Raw genomic sequence first — 27,858 nt, forward strand, 5'->3', positions numbered from 1 at the left:
ATACTAGGACGAAAACGCCGTCTAGTGCTTTCATGTTTTTGCTATGGTGATCTAGCTTTAAGTGACTCATGAATTCTCCACAAAACCTCCTTCAAACAAATAATTTAGTTAAGGAATCAACATATCTATAAAATAAAATTCAGTTGTTATTGTTTACTTGAATCTTTTCATTGTTGTTTATGACTACTATTGATCAGTTCCAGAGTCAACATCAACTCTGACATACAGGTACATCCGGCTGACGAATCTCAAATAAGACAAAACACGCGTCCTAGATTCCACTGCTAGCCAATGTCTATTTTTGCTATAGAATAAAAGTCTTTATTTTATGTCTTTAATTAAAACAATAGTATTCTAATTAAGCTGTATAAATCCAATAATTTTATTGGTCGACATTTTATAAAACAAAACATTGTATGCTTGCAGTTGTAAAATCATTTATAGTAATATATATATATATATATATATATATTTGATAGAAAAACTTAATTATATAACAGATTACAAGTTTCTTGTTTGTATTTCAACAGTGAAGTTATTTACTTTTTATTTAAAATTTGACATGATCTAAAGATTCATTAGAAAAAAATATGAAATCTGATCTCAATATTATAGATGATCAAACAAAAACTACCCTTTCTAAAAACGATATTAAAGTTATTTGCATATTGATCTCAATGGTTATACCATTTTATACTGCAGTTGAAATATCGACTTTTATATGTGATCAGTTTACTTTCTACAGGTAATTTATTAATGTTTTTCATTGATTTCAATATGAAACCTTCATTCAAATCATTTCATATTAGGAAATGAAGATTATTATGTAATAAAATATTAGTATGTGTAGATAGCTTAGTGGCTGAAATACCAAAATTTATATTCATGCAAAATTATGGCTTATATATATGTATCATAAGCAACTTCGAATATGGTTTATATAAGTATGGCACAAGTTACGACAGGATATCTGTACAGTGAGATTAAATTATGGAGACAAATTTCAGAGTGGTAGAAATGATAATGGTATTAGTGACAGTAGAAGAACCTGGAAATAGTCAATATGATTCCAGAAGAAAGAATGAATTTGTTGAATGAAAAGTGTAAGACAGTTTTAAAATTGAAGTTTTAAGAGAAAACAACGAGCGGATTTACTTTTACTATTAAAACTGATTCTGAACCACATAAGCCAACATCTCCAATTACCAGTTATAATAATTTCAGGAATCCTAACCTTGATATCTGCACGACGTAGTACAACAGTCTTTGATTTCATGCACTGTTACTACATTTTGGCTTCGTGGAGTATACATATCTATAACTATACATTTCACTCTCAGTTATAATGAGCTTAGAAATAATTTATACGTTTATATTGATTTGATATATAAGTAGTTTTTAGCCTTGAACATTAGTTTACCTAAAACTATTTTCTTCTATTTAAGTAGCAAATTGAAAATGTTAAATAATTTCTCAGTAATAATCAATATTGCTAACTGGCTCTTCTATTGCATTCCTTTGTTATATATTCATTTGTCTCAAGTTTCATTGCCAAAAATGAATGGAAAATGTGTGCTGAAAATATTATAAATTATCAGACTATGATGTTCATTATTATCGATTTTAGCTAAATGAAGGAATAGTAATATATGGTTATTGCAACACTGAATACAGTATATTTTCTACTTGATTGAAATTGACAACTCTAATTAGGATTATTTTGCAGTTATTACATAAAACATGGTTCAACATTCAAGGCTTCAAGTAATTCTTCTCTTACATGGTTTTTAACGTATTTTGGAGTATTCATTTAATGATAATCTTATATAGAAAAACCTACTGATAGTTGTCACCAGTTCTGATTAAAAAACACTTTACAGTATATTAGTTCACTAAGTTCATTATGTTGAACCTATTAAGATCATATAGAAATGAGTATTTCGTTGTACTGATACTTTTAAATGAAATCTAAAGTTTTTTATTTGAATTATCTGAAAACATGTCAACGAATGTATTATTTCATGACGGTATTTTGTTGATGTTTTAGAAATGAAAAACGTACTTTTTATTGTAAGAACTTAGTTGCAGTTCAATAAAGAATTTTAAAATCAGTTAAATCATCGTCTGAACACTGCCTGATCACTAATTTATCAGATGGAACTAGTTAATAAATGTCATATAGGTGAAAATTGTCACAATCAAAAAAATAATAACTGAAGTCAGATACTTGATATCTTTCCCAACCTTTGTCATTCAACAATTAAGTAAGGTATAAATCCCAACTATTAGCTTAAAAAGTTAATTTTAATTATGTAACTGTTAAATTCTGAATATCCTACTGTATTATATAATTAAATGTGAATACACTGCATGAGACATTTGATTAATTCATGTTATCATAGTTAGTTATACTTAAATCCATTCGCAGAGCCTCATCACATTGTGCTACGAATCAATTTTGGAATATTTTTATATAAATTTCAATAAACGAGCATATTAATAACACACTTCAATGATGATACTTATTTCATTAATGAAACGAGATTTTTTTGAAAAACTTCCTATTTTTATTTATTTCACAGATTGAAATCATGGGTCAATTGAAGCTAGACCACCATAGAAAAACTGGAAGCACTGGACGGTCGTTTCGTCCTACTACGGGACTCCTCAGCAGTGCCCATACTAGGACGAAACGACCGTCCAGTGCTTCCAGTTTTTCTATGGTGGTCTAGCTTCAATTGACTCATGATTTCAATCTGCGAAATTTCTAAAATCTCCACAAACCCCTTCTGATATTATTTATTTATTCATATCACCTGTCATCACATTATCGATTTGTACTTTTCATTTATTATGTTTTGTTATGTAATCTATTCCACTGTTATCATTCACTCAGAAACTGTTTTCATTGGTTTAGTAATTTCATATATGTTAGATCTAGAGCTCAGATTCTGATATGATGGGAAGAAAAATTAATTTTCGATTGATTTACTCATTACATTACACCCATTCTAATTCAATGTGATGATCATTTAGTGTAGTAATTGTTTTTTTTTTGTCGTATGATATTTTATTTCTGTATAATATACGATATTCTTGTATTCCATTGACATGAACTATAATCAGTCTGTGGTCTGTTATATATGTGGTTTAATCCTAATTATTTATCAAAAATGGGTGTAAAATTAATATATAAACCAGTGTATTTTAGACTATTGTGATCATCGTCGTCGTTGTGTTTTAGGGCTAATAAATCATCACTTATACCAGTCTTGTGTTCTTACTTTTGCACCGTGGGAATTGCCGAGGTCCCTTGTTCCGAGTACAAGTAATCAGCGCTTTTTCTGGCACAATTGCGACGACCGAACATAACAGATTCTTAATATGCCGCGTATAACTTGAGCACTCAAACGCCAGAACCCTTCAAAGTATTAAATGAGAAAACAGAAGATAAACGAAAGGAATGCTTTTCCAAACAGTGTCAATTATGGTATAAAACTGTCACGTATTTATATTTCTTAGTAAAACCCAAGTCATCTTTATAGTTATTCAATCTGCACACAGGAGGTTATTAGCATTTGTCCAATAGGGAAGCTACATACTGGGATTCCGGAATATTCTTCTAAAAGATGATTGGATGGAATATCTTCGGCTCTTTATGAGCTACTTATTGCCTCTGCATGTTCACCCGTGGACAGACCTCGCAATGCGTATAAATATTACCGTATATTAATGTAAAGCTTGATGAGGATCTACTCGAAAACAATATTGTTCGCTAATATATATGATGTTATTATTTAATCATTATGTTCTATTTGTAGTTTCCTCACACAGCGTGGATTACCTTATGGATATGGTATATCTACTGATGGAAATAAGTGAGCTTATTTTTCATACGTTTCATATGAATAGATAATTTCATTTCTAGAACAAAATGAAGTTTCTATTAATTGACGACATTAAGTGATTTAAATTCAATCTTTATTATCAATGAAATGGATCAATTTTCAAATCTAGCACGCATAACCAAAAGATATCATACAAGTGTATGATGATGACCCTATTATAACTTAATTCTTTGAACTCATTATGGCCTTTAAAGTGATTGAATAAATTCTTATTTAGTGTTATTTTAGAAGAGTTTAGATAACATAATCTATTGACTTCGAACAAAAGTTTCGATAATACTGAACCACATGCCTTAATTTTTATTCATTTTACATACTTAAAATTGCACTTCATTTTTTTTATATAGATCCTATTTATTTACATGTGTCTATAATGGAAGTTAAGCCATGGTTTTTCATGACACTGTTCTACAGTGATTAATGTCATGAAACATAGATTTGCACAAAACTGTAACTGTGAATCTTAGTATTATCAATTTGTGTTACAATATCTGAAATATGTGTGAGTATACTGATTCTAACATAATGAAGTTATTTTGGCTTGAAGTACTATCACTAAGTCAATCATTTTAAACCATAAATCAGTTCTTGTCAATAATACTATCTGAATATTAAGACCACAATATATGTCTTTAAACAATCAATCAATAAATGCTAGTGATTTACTATTGTGAATAAATCCCATTACTCCACCGAAATATGGATAATTTTCGCTTTTGCTCTCAATTCAGTTGAATGATCGATTATGGTTAATTTAAAGTCACTGGAAATCAGATTAAATTATTTAGGAGCTAATTACCAGTTGATAAACAATTATTATTTATTAAAGTGGTTTAACTGATGTTTGTATGATTTAACAGTATTAGATTGTCGTAAAATGACATAACTTGCAAAAATTGCTTTATTGTATTAATTTCGATAATGATATTAGAAAACGAATATTGTTAGAACTATGTGATATATTAGCGCAATACATTTCGAACAATCTGATCACACATATACTTGTTAAGAGCATTTATATATAAAAATAAAAGGTCAACTAGACATAGTTCTGATAATCTTCGTCTTCTAATATCATTATCGAAATTTATCAAAGGGACTTATTGTATTAAGTTTATAAATTAAAAATTCAACCACAATGGTCCAATCTCACTTCCACACAAGAGAATTACTACAAAGTCTGAATGAAATATTCCTTTACTTATATTTTTGAAAACAATATATCAGACAACTATTTCATTTAGTGAGAACTTACAGTTCTTTGTGAGACCTCCAAAAAAATCAATATTTTATTAAGATGTTTAGTTGAAATCATATGTTACTTAACTTATACTGGTTGTTTTCAATTGTTTCCTGATTCTAGTCTACGTTCAAAACCATCTTTAGATTGAAAACAGGACAAAATGTATTATACTTTAAGAGGAAATACCTTTTTAATTGGTAACTGTGTGTATATAGTTTTGTTTTATTCATAAAATCATTTTCACAAATCAGCGTGTGAATAAATTGTTCATTTAAATGTTTTAACAATACTAGATTATTATAAACAAAGATGGATGGTAGCTAGCAATGGAATACAGGGTGTATATTTTGTCTTATTTGGGGACTGAATTTTCCTTGTATTCAAGATTTGATGTTCACTTCGGGACTGGAACCCATTACTGTTAGCTCCAAACGCCATCATGTTATCCACTAAGCTACTTAATCCTGATAGCCCAAATAGGACGAAATGCGCGTATTGAATTTCACTGATAGCCACTATCCATTGTTGCTTATAATGATTGTACATTAAAGGAATATCGAGTCAATTCGCACAGAATGCAAATATGCTAATCAAAGACTGATCAATTGTAGTCCTAAACATTCATAGGAATATACAAAGGAAGAATACAAAATGAATTTAATACTAGATTCGGTATTTAATCACTGATGAAGTAATAACACCTGAATGCTAACCACAACTTAATAATAATAATAATCGAATTTTAGTTAAGTATAGGTTTCACTTTTAAGTTTTTATTCACATAACAATTTCATCAATAATAATAATTCTAAAATACGAAGTTTTATAATACAAGGCAAATGAACTACACACATTCTTCTTTATTTATAAACTTGATCAAGAAAAACAAAATGTTCACGGAATGTAAGCCAGTTAACAATGATGATCAGATTGAGATAAGTTTCTATAGAATAATACAAAAAATATTACTGATAATAGCAGTATTCACAGTATAAACTTTTCGAAAAAAAGATATATGATTTCTAGATTACTTTAAACTGAGTATTTGAGTCAAAATCGATAATAAAAACGATGAAATAATGAAATGTATACAGTATGTATAAGATTATATGAAACACTGTTAAAGGTAATTGTACTTATAATGAACAATAGATAAACGTGTTTTAACCATTAATTTAATAATTAAATGCTAAATTGTATTGCTTTATTCTAAAACAAACCAGTTAATCAACTTTATAATTCGAGTTGTAACGAAACAGCATAAACATGAGATTAAAAATAAGGTAGCTTAAAATTAATTAGGTTTAATAATATAAAATTATGACATATTAGATGAATGAAATTTATCTATTTCTTTGTATAATTCCACTGTAGTTGGACAATATTATATAACAATGTATATATGGAAATTATAATCAAATCCCATAGGACGGGATCGTGGATGCTTACTGCTGAGGAGTCCCATACTAGAACGAAACGGCTGTTCAGTGATTCCAGGTTTTCTATGATATTCTAGCTTCAATTGACTCATGAATTCAATTCTTAACTTACTAGTATAGGGGTTGTGGAGATTGTTAAGTTTTTGATTGAGATCATGAATCGATTGATGTTAGACTACCGTTGAAAACCTGGAGACACTAGAAGGCCGTTTCGTCCTATTGCTGGACTCCTCAGAAGTGCGCGTCCATGATCCCGCTCGCGCGATTCGAACCTAGCCCCTTCGGTCTTGAGCGCAAGCGCTTAATCAAAAATGAATAATGTCAACTTAATCTGGTGACACATTTTTCCTCCTTTTTTGTAAAATTTTCAAAGTAACGGTAATCAGTTTACATTTTTATAAAGTTTTCCTTTTCACTTTATTGAATTTAATAAGTTGATGGGTAGTTCTCTAATTAACATTAAAAGAACTCGAGAGTTTTCTTAAAGGTTATTTGAAATCATTCGACAACATACTTAAAATGCTATTCATTTCTTCTTGTATCTAAGTAACTGTAGATAAAATAGAACCAATATTGATTTATCAATGCTTTTTTATATTTAAAAATAAACACAGTTCTACAGAAATAAAACTCAAACAACACGATGCCCAAAAACAAACATCATTAGTACAGTCATCAAATAACTTTGCAGCAGTTGCTCCTGGTTTAGTATCTACTCTATTAGTTGGTTATATATCAGATCGTTTTGGACGAAAAATTGCTTTAGGAATCCTTATAGCTGGAGAAGCTGCACAAGTGGTGGCTGTCGGTATGTTTTTTTTTATAACAGTCATTCTATATTTAGTCTAAAAATACTCTTTAAAAGCTAAATATAATGCTAACGCGAATTTGATGTGTTTATTACAATTTACTTTAATGATGAATTAATATTATACAGTGCATCAGATGTAGCAAAACATTTGTTTTGAAAAATACAGAGTACCCCTAAGCAAGTAATGTTTAGCAAAAATATTTACGATGAATTTTAAATGATTCCTAAGACACGAGCACATAATTACTTTGAAATTATCGGTAAAACGTTTACTTTGTCTGTTATTTGAGTGCGAATTAGTGTAAACTGAGCTCATTCATGGTGTTATTATGAATATTGGCGGCCTGTTTGAATATCTAGGCTACCTGTTCTTGCTATCTAGATATTTTAACAAGTTATTTGTTTTTTTAACACATCTTTATGTTTGTTAACCACATAACTTATTCAGCTGCGTTTAGGAAGAGTTTACGACCTTTCGCTGTACAAGTTACAATAAAGCCAAATCAGATAGATAATAATTGCTGGCAATATAAATCGAAAAGAATGTACTTTATTCAGATGTCGATTCCGGAACTGCTGACATCTAACTGGCGATCACCTATTATTTATCATCAGGATCGATGAAGAAATAAGAGACGGAAGCTTGTTGAAATACTTTATGCTGAGAATTCTATATTGTACAAAAGTATAATATTGGATAAAGCTAATGATAATAACAATGTATTCGAAGTACATGTAAAACAGTCTAGTTTTTCTTAAAACAAGCTAAATCAGTTTGAATGAAATAGGACGTAAACTCTAATAAATTTGATTACATGCATAACAAACGACAAATAGTAGTGATAGAGGCCAGAAGAATAACATTCGAAAAAAAATAATTGTGGTTAACTTGATCAACACTAAACCTTATATGTTAATAACATAGTTAACTATTTACAAATTAGAACCATGTACTGTATTAAGAAATTAAATTAAAGAATCCAACATCAAAAAAGTACTTTACGCATAGACATTTATTGGCAGATCATTCTATTGAGTAATTATTAAACTGATAACAGTATCATTTTAAATCCTTTTAATCACTAAATGAAAGTGAAATTTTTAAAAAGGTAACAAGGAGAACTTTTAGCTATCAAAGTTGTAAAATCATACAAATAACAAGTGGTTTTTATGTGGAATCCAGAAAATCTTAAGTCTAAATTTAGTGATGATGTGCATTTATATGTCAAGGTAATTTCCGATTATCGTTCATTCACTTAGTTTATTCAATCTAAGCTTCATAACACATTTAATCCATCCGAATATGTTCAAAAACACCTTTCCTTGAATGTTTTGCACCAACTAAGGTTTTGCGTTACACCTTTCGATTATGGATACATACACCATTATTTAAATGTTACCCTTTGTATCCATATCAACTCTATGTACAGAACCGAATAACTAACCTCAATAATAACTATTTACATTTGATGTACTTAAGGGAATTAATTAACATTAGATCAAGTCTACTTATTTTGCTTAGTCTTTCTAAAATTATACAAATTCCTGTTGATATTCTTAGATTGAAATAAGTGAGTTAAGTTTTATTTGTCTAACCTTAATAATAATCGAATTTTCATTTTTTTTATTTTCTCTATTTAACTTTTGAAGTGTATCCCTATTCTTTGTATTACAAATTTATATATTATAAATGCATTTGTTTTTTTTTAATATTTACAGCTGTTGTAGTTTTCTTTCGTTTAACACCATGGGCATTAGTTGCTTCAAATGTACTAGAAGGTTTAATTGGTGGTGGTTTACTATCAGCTATTGCTCAATTCTCCGTTTGTATTACAGATTTAACGAATTATGATCAACTTAAAAAATTTACATCTATTCCGAAATCTGTGTATGAACGTCGACGTTGGATATTTTTAACACTTATTGATGGTTTAGCTTGTTTAAGTTTGGCAATTGCTAGTATGATTGCAGGTTAGTATGATACTGATCGGCATTTACATAAAACTTTACTATTACATTTTAAGTTATGAATCTAATTCTGCGTAAAATGCATCCAATGGTATTGAATCAGAATTTGTTTTGATCATATGGATAGATGATAATTTTATGTAACTATTTTAAATCAATTTATACAAATATTCATCAAGATTAGAACGAATAGTTCGACAGAAATTGGGTGCCGAGTATAGAGAAGACACTTTATGTGAAAATTGTGTTTTAGATAATCTCAGAGATTGAAATTCAAATAATTCCAACGTTTCGTCCAGCTAACTTGTCCGGACTTCTTCACGGTAATAATCAAAGTTATCAAAGAAATATATGGCGTTGTAACAATCAAATCAAATCTGTACTGTGTTAAAATGCTAGAATGTTTGGGATGCGCTTCTCTCCCTCTGAATGCAAGTTGTTGCTTCGGGGCTGGTCTGCGTTAACACCTGAACTAAGGATAGGGAGTGAAGTAGTTGAACACGTTGACAACTTCACTTATCTTGGAAGTCTAATCAGCCCTAATGGGTCGGTGTCTGACGAAATCTCAGCACGGATTCGAAAAGCTCGTTTTACTTTTGCCAACTTACGTCACCTATGGCGAAGGCGAGATATCCGCCTATCAATAAAAGGACGAGTATACTGCTCAGCATTTTGCTCTGTTCTACCTTACGATTGTGAAACTTGGCCATTAAGAGTAGAAGATACTCGTAAGTTATTATTATTTAACCACAGATGTCTTATAAATATTGCTCGCATCTTCTGGGATCACCGGGTAAGTAATAGTCAGGTTAGATACAGGGTATTAGGGAATGATGGTAAATCAGTTGACGAGGTTGTGAATCTTCATCGACTGAGATGGTTGAGCCACGTGTTGCGTATGCCTGAACATCAATTGCCACGACGTGCAATCCTAACCGATGTTGGGAATGGTTGGAAGAAAGTTAGGGACAGCCAAACCAAAACGTAGCATTAGTGCTTGAAGTCACTAACTTCTAGTCTGAGCCATGTTTGCAGATGCAGACTACTTGGTTGGGGTCCGTGTGACTATCATAACCAATGGTTGGAGACTCTTGATGACATGGCTCAGAATCGATCATAATGACGTAAGTGTATACACTCTCTGTCTTCCTTTAAACCGTGAGATTAAAATCGCTTCATGTCTTTCTTTCTACGTACTAATTCTTTCTTCCTGTACCATGTCCTTATATTCAATCTTTCCTTCATATATTACACTATTGAGTTAACTGCTTCTATGAATCTGGTGTTCGTCTTGCTGTGCTAATGAGGTATAGCAACTTGAACCGATGCACGTATGTGCCGGGTCCCATGTTGTAGCTGACTGACTGTTAATCCAATCATATTTGGATGTTGATTTTCATCTTTATTTGATTTTTATTATCACCGTGAAGAAGTCCAGACAAGTTAGCTAGACAAAACGTTGGAATTACTTAAATTTCAATCGCTGACATTATTTAAAATATAATTTTCACATAAAATTTTTAAGTCAAGTTAGTATTCTTATTTATTTATTGGCCAGTATTAACAGTGATAACAGTAAATATATTATCAATTAATTTTGCCTAGCATTATTGTTTCATTTACAACTTTCTTCGTAGTTCAAGTATGTAAAGTCACAATTGATTCGCTGTAAGTGAAAGAACAGGCGAAAGTTTCACAGTTTTCCAAGGCGTCGTCATCTTCTTATGGTTAGTTTAATCTACTCGATTACATAAGGATGACAAGGATGTTACATTAAAATTTTTTGTTGAAATAAAAAAATGTAAAATACCTAGCTGTAACATACGAGAGTTAAAAAGTCAAATAGAAATCCACTTTGTATTCGATTTACCTATAAAAACCTTATATTACGTTTTCAAAATATCTCAGACATATCAATAAGATTCACGAAAAAACGACTAGGCATTAATCGCACATGCCTCACGATTTAAATCTCGAAGAATGATATGAATGTTGATTAAAACATGATTCACCAAGCCAGTGAGTTATCAAAAGGAATGTCGATGATTGTTTTCTTACAGAAAATGATTAAAATATTAACGAGAATATGACCAGATATGATGGACATATACCATAAAATTACTTGTATATAAAACTTGAGAAAATCTTTTTAATAGTTGAATTTATGAGCTGATTAAAGCTAGACCACCATGGAAAACTTGAAAGCACTGAACGGCCGTTTCGTCCTAGTACGGGACACCTCGCCAGTGCTCATTCACTATCCCGCCCCGTGGGATCCGAACCCAGGACCTTCGGTCTCACGCGCAAATGCCTAACCTCCAGAAGTTCCACACTAGGACGAAATGGCCGTTCAATGCTTCCAGGTTTTCTGTAATGGTCTAGCTTTAATCAACACATGAATTCAACCATTAAATTACTACAATCTCTAGAAAAAACCCCAAACTGATTACAGGTTCTTTTTATTTGTGCTTACTAAAATCGATTCATTACAACAAATTGTTAATACACAAAATGATCAGACAATTCCAAGTTGAATGTTGTATACGTGCATAATGCAAATAGTATCCTGGTTTATATAAAACAACTGCTCATTAGTTTAATGTAATTCTCGAAATGAATCGTTTATCTTAGACAAATGTCATTATTGAACTGATTGTTACTTACTTACTTACTTACGCCTGTTACTCCTCGTGAAGGAGCATAGGCTGTTCACCAGCACTGACTGGTGATAAGACATAATCTAAAATGTATAACCCATAAAATATTTATTTTTTAAAATAAACTGTTTAAATCATGTACGAATCATTTACATTACATAATTAAATAATAAACGATAAAGTTTACTTCAATCCTTTTACTTAAAAGGTTCATTAATTCATACATATGGTTTCAATATTACAATGATGGTTTGTATTCTAATCTATTTACCAGTTATAATATTGATATTCCTTTTGCCTGAAACAAATAATGTTAAACAATTAAAATATGATACTGAAGTCAATGTATATAATCATGATAAACTACCAAATAATGTACATTTAACAAAAATGAAATTAACTTGTTGGCAAATATTTTATCAGAAAATTAAACAAACAATAATGGTAAATAAAATTGTTAAACAGTTTCCTAATTGTTATTATTACTTAACAGTTTGATTGTAACTTTTGTTTTCATATGTTTACTATATACATCAATTATCTATTCGTTTATTATAGCCTATAGTTGACTATGAAAAGTATAGGACTTTCTTATTAACTCAGAACTGAATTGCAATAGTTCACTATAGAAATGTTGACATGTAAATCTTTTGTAATGTAATATGGATTGGTTGAAGTTAGACATTAACATTGTTGGATGCTAGCTCATTGGTCTAGAGATTAAGCGTCTGTACGAAACCTAAGGCTTTGGCCTCGAGTTCCACGTTCGTGATTGCAGATGCGCACTGTCGATCAGCCCCCCTGTTTGGACGAAACGGCCTTCCAGTGTTTGTAGGTTTTCATTGGAGGTTTGACATTAATTTTATCATGATTTCAATCAAATGTAGATTTAGGTGGATGAGTAAAGCTTAAGAATCCTTTATTGGATCTTGTAAATGATGTCTCAGGATGAAACTAATGATTTTGCTTTACTTAAAATTATTTCTCATTATAGCTTAACAAAGAAGAAAATAGATTAGTTACATCAAATGTCCTGAAACATTTAGTCGGTACAAGAAAATGAGCTTTGAGTGAAATGTTTACTTTAACTTTGAAAATAATAAATGTCGACTGTTATGTTAGCATCAAAGTGAACAACAAAGAGGGAAGACTACTTCAATTATTAAACATGAATTATATGATCATAAGTTATATAAATTTATTGTGTACAGACTATTTTTTCGTAAAGCTGTTAAAATATTCTGTAAATCAGCTGTTAACATTACATCATCGGCCTTAAAGCAGTACCACTCACCAACTGTATAAATTTATTATGTACCATAAGTCAAGCCGTTTTCAAAAGAATGAAAATATGTTAGGGGAAATTAAAAAATGAAGTTCAAATTATTAATCAAATGGTTGAAAGCTAACTAATTTAACTGTGAAGCGTCAGATATTTAGTTAATTAAAAACTAAATATTTCTATAAGCAAAAATGGGTATTGGCTAACAGTGGAATCCAGGACTCGCGTTTCGTCCTATTTGGGACTCGTCAGCTAGATATATCTGCATCCCAGAGTTGATATTCACTCTGGAACTGGAACCCAGTACCGTTCGCTTCAAACGCCATCACATTATCCACTTAGCTACTGAGTCCTTTTAGTCACTTGCTTGTGCAATTGGGTGAAGTTTAAATTCACTTGGTATTATTTGCTTGTAACTTCCGATTGTTGTTAAAGACGGCAATCGATCAGTCTCTTGTTGGCATATGTGCATCTTGTTCGGACTGTCTCGATATTACCGTAAATCACAAGCGTACTGGACTCCACTGTTAACCACCATCCATTTTTGCTTATAAAGCTCGTGACTTCAGGCAATATCAGAGCAATCGGTACAGGATACATATATGCCAACAAGAGACTGATCAATTGCAGCCCTTAACAACAAAGGGAAAATACAAGCAAATAATACCAAATGAATTTAAGTATTTCTATTATTATGATCAATTAATAATGTAATACCAAAGATTGTCACATCCATTTGACAAAATTCGTTATGGCTTTAACTATTCAACTGATTTTAAACGATTTCCACTATGTATACAGTGCGGATTCTTCAAATGTTATAAAATTAGCTGTCATTTTCTGAAAGCCTATACTTTGTAAGAAACTACCTTTTTACTGATTATATAATTAATAACTGTACCAGATTATGATTATTTTCCACAGCAATTATTATTGCATAATTTTTTAAAGCAAAATTCTCATTTTATCATCATTTATTTTTTAGACTGTAATATCTTCCAATCCGGTTTTAATAATAATCTTAGGAATTTTATTTATTGTATCTATTTCGGCAATGGTAGATTCACCATTTGTTACGGTATACTTAATGAGTGAACCATTTTGGTGGAATTCAAAGAAGCTAGGATTAAGCAAGTAACTTACTATTTGTTTGATTTTCTTTTATGCCCCATTTGAAATTAAACAATCGATGTGATTACAAATGATAGATTCGTTTTAAATGAATAAAAAATATTTAATTCGGTGAAATATCAAACAGCTTTGGTTATCTAAATTCATTATTATTATTATTAGCTTTATCCAATATTATACTTTTGTACAATATAGAATTCTCAGCATAAAGTATTTTAACAAGCTTCCGTCTCTTATTTCTTCATCGATCCTGATGATAAATAATAGGTGATCGCCAGTTAGATGTCAGCAGTTCCGGAATCGACATCTGAATAAAGTACATTCTTTTCGATTTATATTGCCAGCAATTATTATCTATCTGATTTGGCTTTTTTGTAACTTGTACAGCGAAAGGTCGTAAACGCGCCTGAATAGACTATGAGACTGATAGGCATAATGATGTGTTAAAACAAACATAATAAAAACAGATAACTTGTTGGAATAACTAGATGGCATTAACAGGTAGTCCAGATATTTAAGTTGGTCACTTGATGGATGTATATGATAAGTAGTCGAATGGATTGGTAGACAGTTAGACTGGTGTTTTTAGTTAAGAGTTGTATGTGTTGTAAAACTAGCACTCATTTATCTCAATGAGTCTAGAACTCATTTCTCTGCAAACATCTGTTTAAGGTGGTCAGAGGATGTTAGATTAAGCTTTAACTTCATTTCACTAAATGGAATTATATATTTTCTTCACTTTATAATGATAAAAAAATCTCCGAACGAATAGCCAATATGAATTCCGCACATTTTAATGTTAACATTTGATACATGAACAGAAACATGTTTAGTATTCACAACAATAAGAACTCTAACAAGGGAAATTACTGGTTTAACGTGTTTAATTACTTATTAATTTATTAATTAAGGGATCAAATTAAACTTATATTAGTTCTCTTCATACTGTTTGGATGTGAAGTGGCAACTTACATTCACCGAAATTAACATTAATCTAGGCTTCTATCCCCTAAATCAATAGCTTAATGGTTTCACACTCGGCTTGTTAGTGAAGTTATTTAATGTCAAACAATCAGCTCTATATTCTTGACAAACTTTAATGAAATATATTTCAATGTTCTTTTTGTTGTCTGAAAAAAGTAAGAACCCTATTTTGTTTGAAATTACTTTGTTTTTTTTCTCTTCTGTTGATGAAAATCGAACGATTGTAAGGTATTTCAAAGTGGAAATATCAATTCGTTAGTTAAAAACAGTAGATTGTAATGTTAAACTTCAATATTGACATCTATTGTCTATGTCTATGTATTGATTCTTTGACAAGAAGATAAGAATCTATAAACAGTGACCTTTAGTTATGTTATGGACAGTACAATCAATGTTCACAAACTATGTGAAAATATGTATTTGAATCGCATTAACTCTATACGTAACTGTTTGCTTATTAGTGTACTTTGAAATACATCAGATAGATCTTATTGGACAGTACACAATTTTCTACTTGATTTCTTCTTAGGCTTACGAACTGTAAACTTGTGGAAGTTCTCTTGCATATAGAAAAATTGAAAATAATAATGGTTACAATGCTGATATTATAAACTTACTTTGTTAAATATCAATCAGAATTCAGTCTCATTACATCTAAGTTCATATAATTAAAATGATTTCTGAAATAACTTATTTATCAAGTAGACATCTATGCATCCGGCTTTGATCAATGAAATACACGTGAAACATGATTTTAGGGATTGATTAACAGAGTCGTTTTCGAAATGAATGGGTTGAACTCAAAACATTGGCTTCCGTAAATTAGATGCAACTCACACTAAGCAGCTACCATACTTATAGCTGGTATATATTAAGATCTGAAACCAATAAATCACGATACTACGACTGTCTTGTGAACATTTTAATCGTTTATTAAAGCTACGAAAACAAATATATGATAGAGTGACTTTGGTTAACAATAATTTAAATAATAAGCTGCTCAGAAATATTGTAAATTAGCCTCTTAATATTTGTCAAGTAAGACTAGAACAATGAAACAATAATTCTCAATGTAGACATTAAGATCACATCACCTTTAGCTTCTCTGTAAAGCTTCATGTGTAATAATTATTTTACGCTATAGTAACGGATAATGAAGAATCAAGTTTGGGAATATCTAACACTACCGAAAAAAAGTATTACTGAACTATTATAAAAATGTAATGATTACGAAATGTACTATATTTGTGATAAACAAGTAGGTTTTGTAGTTGAAATCTAAGTAAATAAATCACTAAGAGATGACTCCTTACGAATAAGTAATTAAATTGAAATTTTTTCTACTTAACCAGATATTTGTAAATTTTTATTCCATATAAAATGAATATTTCAATCATAAAACATTCAATATTACTGTATTGAACGAGGACACAAATGGGGACAATCGAATATATTTGAACACAAAATCACAGAATCACATAGTAGAATCTGAGAACCATACAATATAAACTTCATTTACAAAATGTCAATAAATCGTTTCAGACTTTATTGTTCTTTCTTTTCCACACCAATCATTTTTTGTTCTCGTCCTCATTTTCTTGATCTTTTTAACCTTCTGCTCCCAGACATTTCACTATCGATCGATGATACATACCACTTAGATCTTTCGACATCAGTAGCACACACCACACTATGTCTCAATTTGAACCACTTTTGTTATATCACTTGCTGAAAAGTCTTTTATTAATAAGTTTTTCAAACTAAAGAATACAATACCTCATAACAGAAATCAAAGAATCACGTATATTATCATAATAGTATACATATAAAAGAAAAAACAATGAACGAATTAAATAATGTTAAATTTAAGGAACATATATATTTACATTAGTATATTAATGACCGAAATTCTGATTACTATAACTGAAAATGAGTTAGAAGCTGAAACAAATCAACTTTGATATCTGTACGTAAATACGATAACTAACCAGTAACATCATAAGGATTTAATTTATTGATTATCTTCATCTCCGTTTAACCACCATTAAGAGGAAAAGTAAATAATGTACAACTATTCATTTTAGCTATTGAAATTCTAAAATCTCCACACAAAATTTTCAGGTAATAATCAACTGCTCACTAATGACTGACTTCAAGAGGCATTTCCTGGAGTTCTGGTGAGAAGCAGTGACCAGTGGAGTTAAACCTTGTCTGTTGTGAGATATCAGCTCACTGAAGACAATGGTGTACGATGGCGCAATTTCGCGGATTGGTTGAAGTTAGAGATTAATGCCGCTGGATACCGGCTCAGTGGTCTAATGGTTAAGCGCTCGCACGCGAGACTGATAGGTCCTAGTTTCGAATCCAGCGAGGGGCGGGGTTGTGGATACGCATTCCTAAGGAGTCACATACTAGGACGAAACGGCCGTCCAGTGCTTTCAGGTTTTCCATGGTGGTCTAGCTTCAATTGACTCATGATTTCAACTACTGAAATTTCTAAAATCTTCACAAAACCCTTTCTGATATTCATCATTCAATAAAGTGAATTTTAACTTACAAATATAGAATAATAAAATGACTAGAAGAGCTTAAGAACCGAATCTAGCGTTCAATTAGAAGACTTATCAGTGGTGGTGGTGGGGAAAACTACAATGAATATTTCTATGGAGCAACTAGAAGCCTATGTACAGCATCAAGAGAAACGGTTTGAACAGTTTCAAATAAAAATCATGGTAGCCCTTATGCACAAAATGTGTCTTTCTCAACAAAATCTTGCTTCTCGTGAATTACAAGTTCAAATTATTTTTCACATAAATCATAATCTAAGTAAAATGTTAGATTGGTTTATGTGCTTAAGCTTAAACTATTGAATTTACTGCAGTCATATTATTTTCTCATTCAATATTCTCTATTTATTAATCCGAAATAATGAGAAGTGAAAACTGATGGAAGTTTACTGTATGCTAATTACCTCTCCAATGAAATCATGAATAATTAATGAAGAGTTGAGAATTATAATTTCAAAATACTTTATTAAAATAGTAGTGTGTCTAAGGAATTTTTCTTATTCAAGACTACAGAAGTGGCTTAAATATTGACTCATTTAAGCAACTGAATGATTTTTAATGTCTTATGTCGAATTCGACTTTTCTCAGTGAACTTTGTTTCCTAGTACAGATATGTGTAACTCTGGAAAATTTGACGACTAACTGATCTAAATGTGATCCATCCATTGGATTAAGGTAAAATCACTCTATAATCAAAAAGGGAGTTAATGTTTGGTGGGATTTAAGTATATCGTTAAAAACAAATCGATAGTACTACAGCGAACGAGAACACAGGTGGAGACAACCAATTTATTTCAATACAAGATTACAGAATATCTTGGTAAAATATGAGAACTACACACTGAATACTTCATTTGTAAATTTCCATCATTTGTCATTTGCATTCTTTATGATTCTTCCAGTTCACAATCCTTTTTTATTTTCCTATCTATTCTCTTTAAATCAATCTTCTTAGCCTTCCGTTACCAGATTTTCCACTTCCAACCAGTGTTACATATTAGTTATTTCTGTCAACATAGGCAGTATACACGCCAGTACTAGTAGAATAGTTTGATCACATTACCATAATGAAATGATAAGTTTTTACGAAAGGTATTGATTGAGTATAGAATATCAATGATAGCCTAATAATCATTGCTTTTTTATATTTATATTTATTTTTTATCTTGTTTCCAATTATTAGGATTATTTATGTTTTTATGAAAACATTTTGATGACATCCTAGTTTGCAAATCAAGCGTATTTATACATACAAATATGATTTTCGTATTTGTTGGTTGGTAGGTCTACTGTCTATCAAGTAATTGATGCTTTCTTTCTAATAACGGGTATCACTGCTTCTGTAGTGAAGGAGAACACAGGTGGGGACAACTGAATGTATTTAAAACAAAATTACAGAGCATCTCAATAAAATCTGAGAACTATATATCAAATCGTTAATTTTCAAAATGTCCACCAATTGTCTCAAAATGCCTCAGACTTCATTGTTCTTACATTTTCATAAAAATTGCATTCTATTCCCGCTCTTGCTTTCTTGATCTTCCCTCATCTTCTGCTGCCAGATAATTCATTCCTGACTCGCGCCATATATTGCTTATATCAACATAAGTAGCACGCACCACACTTCCACCTGATATATCTCATCATTTAGTAATGATAAAGTGTTGGAGTAGCAACACTGATAAAAGTATAGTGTGTGGTTGTGGAAACTGATTAAAATAAATAATGAATAAATTTTTATCAAACATATGTCTGGATGAAGAGAATAAAACTGTAACATGTTTACACTCTAACCAATTATATATCGATTTCATGCAATTAGTTCCCTTTAGGAATTTAAATAAAGCCAGAACAAATATTGATGCAGAATAATATGAATTCATTATATATCGTAGTTTCTCATCAACTGCTTACAATCAAATATGTATCAGAGTTTTACATTGAGGTAAGAAATAGTATGGAACAATTGACATAAGTGAATGTAAAGAATTGGAATGACAAAGGTTATCAATATATATATATATATAGGTAACTTGTTGAGATATGTTGATGTCAGAAACAGGTAACTCATATATTCAAACAGGCTGCCAAAGTATTTTTTTATTTGGTGTTGGAATCAAGGAACCCTTAAGGATGTTTGATGTAATAGTTGAGTGGAGTTCAGAGACAGACAAAATAAATTGTGACAATTTTAGAGGTAATGAAGGGTTTACATAAGATGGGTTACGTAATAAGTGAATAGAATCTAAAAGGTTCACATAATTTAAGAGAATCAAGTGAGTGGAAATGCAAGAGTGAATGGGGTGGTTTAAGAACTCGGTAATGGAAGAGAAAGATAACACAGACAAAACATTACCAAAATAATACTAACGACCAAAAGAAAAAATTGAATTACCAGGGTAGTAATAGGTTTATTACTGACTCTTTTTGAATACATAGATCCGGTTTGAGTTTTTTTCTCGCAATCGCTTCAGTAAATCAGAAAGAAGTAGTATTTCTTTGTCTGCTAATAATTTTAAAAGCATGAGGAATGTCAATGGTGTCAAGTAAATGCTGAGCTATTGCACTGTTGAGAGCCGTAGTCCCTCGCAGTCTCAATTTCTTTGGAACATGCTCAGAAATGCGAACATGTACTCTTTTCTCGGTTCTTCCAATGTATGTGCTTTGGCACGTACATGTAAATTGGTAAATGCAGTTGGAGCTACTGAGAAAAGAGGACCTGTTGATTTTAATTTGTTCGAGCGAGCAGTTCGTTTCTCATACCGTGATCCGTTTTGCTGCTAGGTAGGTCACTTACAACTCAGAATTTGTTCTGAGACGAAATTACTAGGATAATTAATTAATTAATTAGTTAATAATCACAATGATATTTTTAACATATTTTTCATAACCGTTCTGTATTATTGTATTCATTCTATTCCAATATTTCTATCTATCTATTCATTTAGTGGTATAACAGAAGCATGTTCAGCATTATTATCTATAATAATTGTAAATATACTGGCAACAATTCAATTATCTCAATCAACAAGTTTGAATAATAAAAACAATCATGAATTGAATGATGATAATGATGATGACGATAATAATCTAACTGAAAATAAAATCAATTTTAAGTTTCAGAATACACTGTTCAATTTACTAATATTTGCATTAAGCTTAATGTTATTAAATAGAATTATGATGACAATAGCATATTTGTTCTCATCGTTTACAGCGAATATAATTGTTTATATTGGTAAGTATTGTAATTTTATCAAATTAATATATTCCCAAAAGTATCAAGATTATTGTTTATTATTTTAATTGTAAGTATGGGTTTATGGAGCTTGTTGAATTTAATTGAAATCCTGACGAAGCATCATCGATGCACAAGGACGATTGGATAGGACGTACATTACGGAGATCACCAAACTGCATCACGAGTCACACCCTGAATTGGAATTCTGAAGGAAAGCGGAAGAGTGGAAGGCTTAAGAACACATTACGTCGGAAAATAGAAGCGGATATGAAAAGGATGAATAACTGGAAAGAGCTTGAGAGGTTTGCTTGGGACAGGGTTGGATGGAGAGTGTTGGTGGGTGGCCTATGCTCCTCCACGATGAGTAATAGGCGTAAGTAAGTAAGTAAGTAAAATCCCGAACCGATCTAAGTCAGACCATTATCAAAGCTTGGAAGCAATGGACAGCCATTTCGTCCAAGGAAGTTCAGGATCTCAGTGATAGTATTTTGATATTTAACAAATTACACAGTCGTAGTGGTAGGTGAGTGCTGTGATCTACCTACTTTTAGCAGGATTAAATGAATTTTGGAGTAGCTGAAAGACAACTTATTAACGAAATCATTGTAGGAATAAAAGCAATTTTTGTTAAGTGACCAAATAAGTAAATCCTTGTATTTCTATTAAATACAAGTTATATTCTCATTGAAAATTTGAAAAAATAATAATTATGCTTATCAGTATGAAGTTATGGAAATTGTTTTCTTTTTTATTGAGATCATGAATCGATCAATGCTAGATCACCATTACTGAAGAGTCCCATACTAGAACTAAACAGCCGCCCAGTGCTTCCACATTTTCAACGGTGGTCTAACATTGATTGATTGATGATCTTGATTAACACTGCTCAGATTATTTGCTAAAATGATTCATAAACACTTAACAGTGTTATGAAAATTTAGTTAGTAGCTGTATAAGGAAGGTTTAGTACCAGCTATATAATTGTGAAATCATGGTAAATATCTTATGTATTATTACATTCACAGGCTTAGTTCCGAAACTAGCGAAGAATATTAATTTCCCTTTATTGCGTACACTGATCACCAATTGGAGTGGGACTCAGCGAACAGGCAAGTTAAATCTCTATGCATAATTTTAAAATGAATAACATGTTTTCTATAATATTTGTTACCAAACATTGTAAGTAACAGATATAGACAATATAAAACTTTGAAGAGTAATATTCAAGATTCCTATTATCATGATGCATTTTATAACAATAGTAAACAACTGTGGATCAAATAATTCAACAAAACTACAGTCAGCTATAGGTCTTTTAATATTTATGCAGTTTTCCTAGAAATCACAAATATGTTCTCTACCTTCATAATATCTAATGATACCAAATGACTTTTTTGATACATTTTTTTATGGAACACAGAAATTCATACTAAATTCTAAAAAACAATAAAACAAAATTTTACACTACAACTATAGAAGATCACTAAGCGATATCATTTTCTATTTCGAAAGAAATGCAACTCAGTGAATTTTCTGTGAATGAAGGTAATAGGAAACCAATTCGATGTCCTATCATTTTCATTGAGATAATGAACCGATTGACGTTAGACCACCAATGAAAACCTGGAAGCACTGAAATGCTGTTTCGTCCTACCATGGGATTCCTCAGCAGTGCGTATTTACGATCCCGCTCACGGGACTCAAACCCAGGACTATCAGTATCACGCGCGAACATTTAACTTATAGACCACTGAATCGGCTGGGATCCAACGGTGTTAATGTCTAACCTCAGGCAATCCACAAAATTGCGTGATCATCTTTCAATTGTACTGAGGTAGATACCTGTCTCTACCCGACACTGATTAGCCCCACTGGTCACAGTCATTTATTTATAAACACCTAATGGATATGAAATAGTTAGTGTTGAGTTTAGAAATCCAAACCTACCGCAGCTAAATAAAGTATATATTTTAATAACCTGGAAACAGAGATAAGGCTAGTGAGTGATGTGATCATGGATATGATAAATAAGAATTATGAGAAATAATTATAGAGAATAGGAAAAATTATCTCTGACTTGATGATTTCATAACGAACATAAACTTGATCAGATTGCTATCATGTTATTACTTTTCAAGTGTCATGTGAGATAATGGTGAGACTATAATTTATGGAGGGTCTTTGAGCGACGCTAAAGTGACCTTGAGAATGTCCACATACTCATTAGGTTTAATGAGGGTTATAAAGTTGTGTGAAGTATAAGGATTATGATTAACATTTAATGGGTAGGGTTAGGAATTATATTTAGGATTTTCATCACGAACTGACATTAGCTAAAATGCCGAGACGCTGTTTATCAAAATAGATGAATGAATTTCGCTCCGAAATCCGAGACCTGTTATCCTAAATCTAATTGGTTTGTCCACAAGTTGTAGTCTCACTGAAATGTTCACTTCAACGGAGACATTATGTGAAATCTGGTCAATATATACAGTGCTTTTAAACCGGAAAAATTGTTGATCCATGATTTTAACAATCACTAATTATCTTATTTATTATCCTTTGAAGGTTTGATTCTTTCATTCGCTTCCTTCATATCAAGAATCGGTCTATTAATCAGTGTAGGCGCTTTACCTTTGGTTTATTCAGCTACTCTTTCACACTTTCCTGGTGCTGTCTTTCTTGTATGCGCATCGATGTTATTTGTTGCAATATGTGCAGCAATGTAAGTAAAACTTCGATTTCTATTATTTTAACATAATTTGATTAAGTAGAGTAACCATGATAGTAACAAAAACTTATTTTACACTTCATGGTCTTAAACATAGAAATTTTAAATTTAAAGGACATACATCTTGAGAAAACTTTATACAGTGTCCTAGTAGACTAACTGTTTGATTAGCTACATTATATTTTAATAAACATGAGTACTCGGTATATTGTTAGAAAGTGGTACAGTTATACACTGAAATATATTGGTTATTATGAGATATTACTAGTTCTTCATTTTAGTTGCTAGTTCTAATCAGGGTGAAAGAAATTAGATTTTGATGTTTACATATTCCTGTGATCGATCTAAGTGGATTTCGTATTAGAGGGAATAAACTATTTAATGGTTGATTAAGTGACTACAGTCAATGTTATTGATGAGTCAAATCATTGTCATAAAGGTATTACAAACCGTAATAAACTTTAATTGGTGAAATAATACTGCATTCAAGAACCATAATTTAGCAACTATGAAACTCATGTTAAAACTATGAGACTGCCACAAACATATATCACCATTCTCCCCAAGCTTTAAAATGGGATGAATATTAGGAAAGTTGGAACTTTCAGAATACTTTATTTATATCCTTTATTGTATAATTAGTTGATGTTACATTTCTATATTCGCCTCATTGTAAATTTAAATAATAATTCAATGGTGAGTAGCTAACAAACTGATATTTAATGGTTCCGTTTAAGTAAATTTCTCGTGTAGAGACTGGAAAAGGCTTACAAACAAGATAAGCTTCAAACATGTTCTCCTTTTAATAAAAAATTGCATAAGATGAAAATCAGCCGAAAATTACTCGAGGACATGTCCAATTAGTTGTTTAGGGAAGCTTTGAAATTATATGTATCATATCGAAGACATGTTGACAGATTTATTCATAATCAAATCGTCGTATTTTAGAGATTACTAATGTGTTGATTTGAAGTATATTGAAGCATGTGAAAATTAATCTATGAGTAAATGATTGCTGATAAATAAATTGTAATCATAAGGCTCACAAAAAATGTAAACTTTTTCTTTTACCTGATCTTGAAACTTTCAATTTTATAGAGTTGTAGAGGCTACTACTGTTTATTGAGAAGGAAGCATTTATAGGTGTACAGAAATCTTGCATTTGTATCTTTTTCAAAAACATCTAACCAAATTTTGAGAAACATTCCAAAATTTAGGTTACATATGAGTTGTTGATAAAATATTTTTACAGACTAGCATTAAACTCAGTAACAGATAGTTCTATCAGTTACACGACTTTTCGTCTCATCAGAATAATGGATGCTAAATTAACATTTGAAATGATGGGAGCGGGGATTGAATATTAATATCAGAAAAGAGTTACATTTAACTGACAAGTTGCAGATAGATCGAAATAAGCATCCTGAACTCCATTAATAACCACAATCATAGATAATGCTCTTGACTTATAAAAGCATTAGTACATATAAATGTTTTGAGAATATACACATCCAAGATGTACTTACGATGGCTACAGCAATAAAATCAAATATAAGTGTATTCAACAAAGATGGATAGTGGTTAGCAGTGGAATCCAAAACGCGCATTTCATCCTATTTGAGACTCGTCAGCTGGATGTACCTGCATCTCAGAGTTGATGTTCACTGTGGGACTCCAACACAGTACCATTCGCTTCAAACACCATCGCGTTATCCACTCAGCTACAGACTGATCAGTTTCAGTCTTAAACCACAATGGGAAGATACAAGCAAAACAATAACAAGTGAATATAAATGTACTAACTTTTGAATACCTTATAAAGTTTCAATATTTTAACTTGATTGAATCATTTTGTTTTATATTGAAAATCAATTTTAGTTCACTTCCATTCCTGGCGAAATACAAAAAACATGAACGTGAGAATCTAAAAAGAAAAAAATAACAATTACTGGTTGTTTTTTAAAAAAAAATTAAGAATGATAAAAGTTGTCAACGTCCCTTATACATTATTGTATATTCATGAGATGATATGTTCATGTATCTGTTTTATCATGCTAAAGATTCGAACCAAAAATGACTACTTTCATTTATTAGATTGTATTTTTTGAAATTACTCTAAATTAGCTTAATGATTACGTGGAATGAAAGGACAAAATTTGATTGATTTATTCATTATGATTTTTATTCAACATTAATTCTGTTTGATAATCAATCAGTATAGTATTTGTTTCGTTTTCCCCTATAACATTTTATTCTGTATAATATACGATATTCTTGTATGAATTATTTTTCATATATGTGATTTATTCTGATTATTAATATATAAATGAGTGTATTTCCGACTGGACTGGTTGGTATCGCTCGTGCTTTTGGATAATTGCGGAATATACTTCCCCGTTCCAAACTTGGACGTCTCTCTAGCTGGTGGAGACGGAATGTATCAGAAATATCTAGCTTATTGGTCTTTGGTTGCAGAGTCTTAGTTCCGTTCGCAAACAAGGTTTTCTGCAATTTTTGAAAGATTTTCCATACTGGTTATGATATCAACACCAGTCAGGGTTATCCGTCTCGTGGTTTAGAGACACATCGCTTACGTGAAGTGCTTCTTCGAGGGGTATGAGACTGTTTACGTTCGTTACGAAAATTAAGATAACGTGTAAGTATGACATAACTCTGTTATGTCATCCTGTGTCGTTCGACCCCTTTCTTTGACTGAAGAAATCTCGGCATCAGAGGATTTCGTGATTTCTAAAATGCGGTCGGCAGATGCAGCCAGCTCGTCTATGGCGTTGTTTTGAAACGAGAAAAGCACAGCTTGCACCTGCTGAGCAAGTTTAGATAAGAAATGTTGTTTGAATAGGCCATCATCGAAAGTTCTTTGGTCGATAAACTATCCGATTCTTTGCAACATGTCTGCACAGAACCGTGTTGCAGGTCGATATTATCAAGGAATTTGTCTAACCTTTGTCGATCGGTTAGGTCTTCACGTTTAACGATAGATCGTTAAAGTGTTTCACAAAGTTCAGAAACATCACTAGTAAACATACTAGGTGTTACGTACCTGTTGAATTCGTGCGGTAGTGCCTTGACTACTGCGAGGAATTGTGCATGTGTGTCGTTCATGCCGTGCTCGTAGAAGTCTGCCTCTGAGTAGCAGAACTAGGCTTCGATATTGTCTGGTCAGATAGGCATTATTTGAAACGAAGGTGGGGACATAGTCTTTAGCTTAAGTACCTTGAGTGTCTGTTGAGTCATGGTGAAATATCAATTACGCGAATGAAGTAGTGATATATATATATATATATACAATGTGTGAAAAATTAAAATAAGGCAATGATATGTAGAATCGCAAAAAGGAACAGACTCACAGTTTGCAACATGGTGTACCAGATCACGTTAGGCTCACCAATGAAGATGCCACAGGTATTCGGAGTTTTACAACGCTTTAACCAGTAACACCTAATATGAATCGTACCCAACTAGTGAAATCAAAAGACAGAAGCGAGGAGGTTCACAGATATATTTGATAGACTATCAATATATCGAGGACCGTGTGATCTAATCCGGCTAGCGATTGCAGGGGATGTTGAGCATGGCGTTCCCACTCGTGATTTCGTAAGGATGCGTGACCGAGCGCCTTCAGCTATGTGAGTCCATTAAAACTAATGTGGTCAGCATCCAATATTGAAGACTTAAAGAGCTATTTATTTTGGGGATTTATTTACCGCTACATCGTAATCGCTTCAAACATAGCACACATTAAATGTAATTGTAATTAAAGTGAAAAAATTGTGTAATATTTGAAAATATGAAAACATGTGTAAGAATCCATTAAACTTATTAAATTATTGTAATGCTTATCAAAGTTCATGATCATTTTGCTAAGCACAAATAAA

The 27,858-nt window shown here is 31.3% G+C and overlaps 1 protein-coding gene across 1 annotated transcript; it reads left to right on the forward strand.

The window, feature by feature from the left end:
* Nucleotides 1-495: 495 nt before the first annotated feature.
* MS3_00003698 (uncharacterized protein) lies at nucleotides 496-27,808 on the forward strand. The gene is made up of 8 exons (XM_051211557.1): nucleotides 496-745; nucleotides 3,822-3,878; nucleotides 7,205-7,398; nucleotides 9,121-9,372; nucleotides 12,235-12,470; nucleotides 14,294-14,442; nucleotides 20,939-21,228; nucleotides 22,257-27,808. Exons 1-8 carry the CDS (start codon nucleotides 591-593, stop codon nucleotides 22,361-22,363), a joined length of 1,440 nt encoding a protein of 479 aa, XP_051071628.1. The 5' UTR covers nucleotides 496-590; the 3' UTR covers nucleotides 22,364-27,808.
* Nucleotides 27,809-27,858: the final 50 nt, after the last annotated feature.

The sequence above is a fragment of the Schistosoma haematobium genome, chromosome ZW (assembly GCF_000699445.3).
Source record: "Schistosoma haematobium chromosome ZW, whole genome shotgun sequence".
Lineage (NCBI taxonomy): Eukaryota > Metazoa > Platyhelminthes > Trematoda > Strigeidida > Schistosomatidae > Schistosoma > Schistosoma haematobium.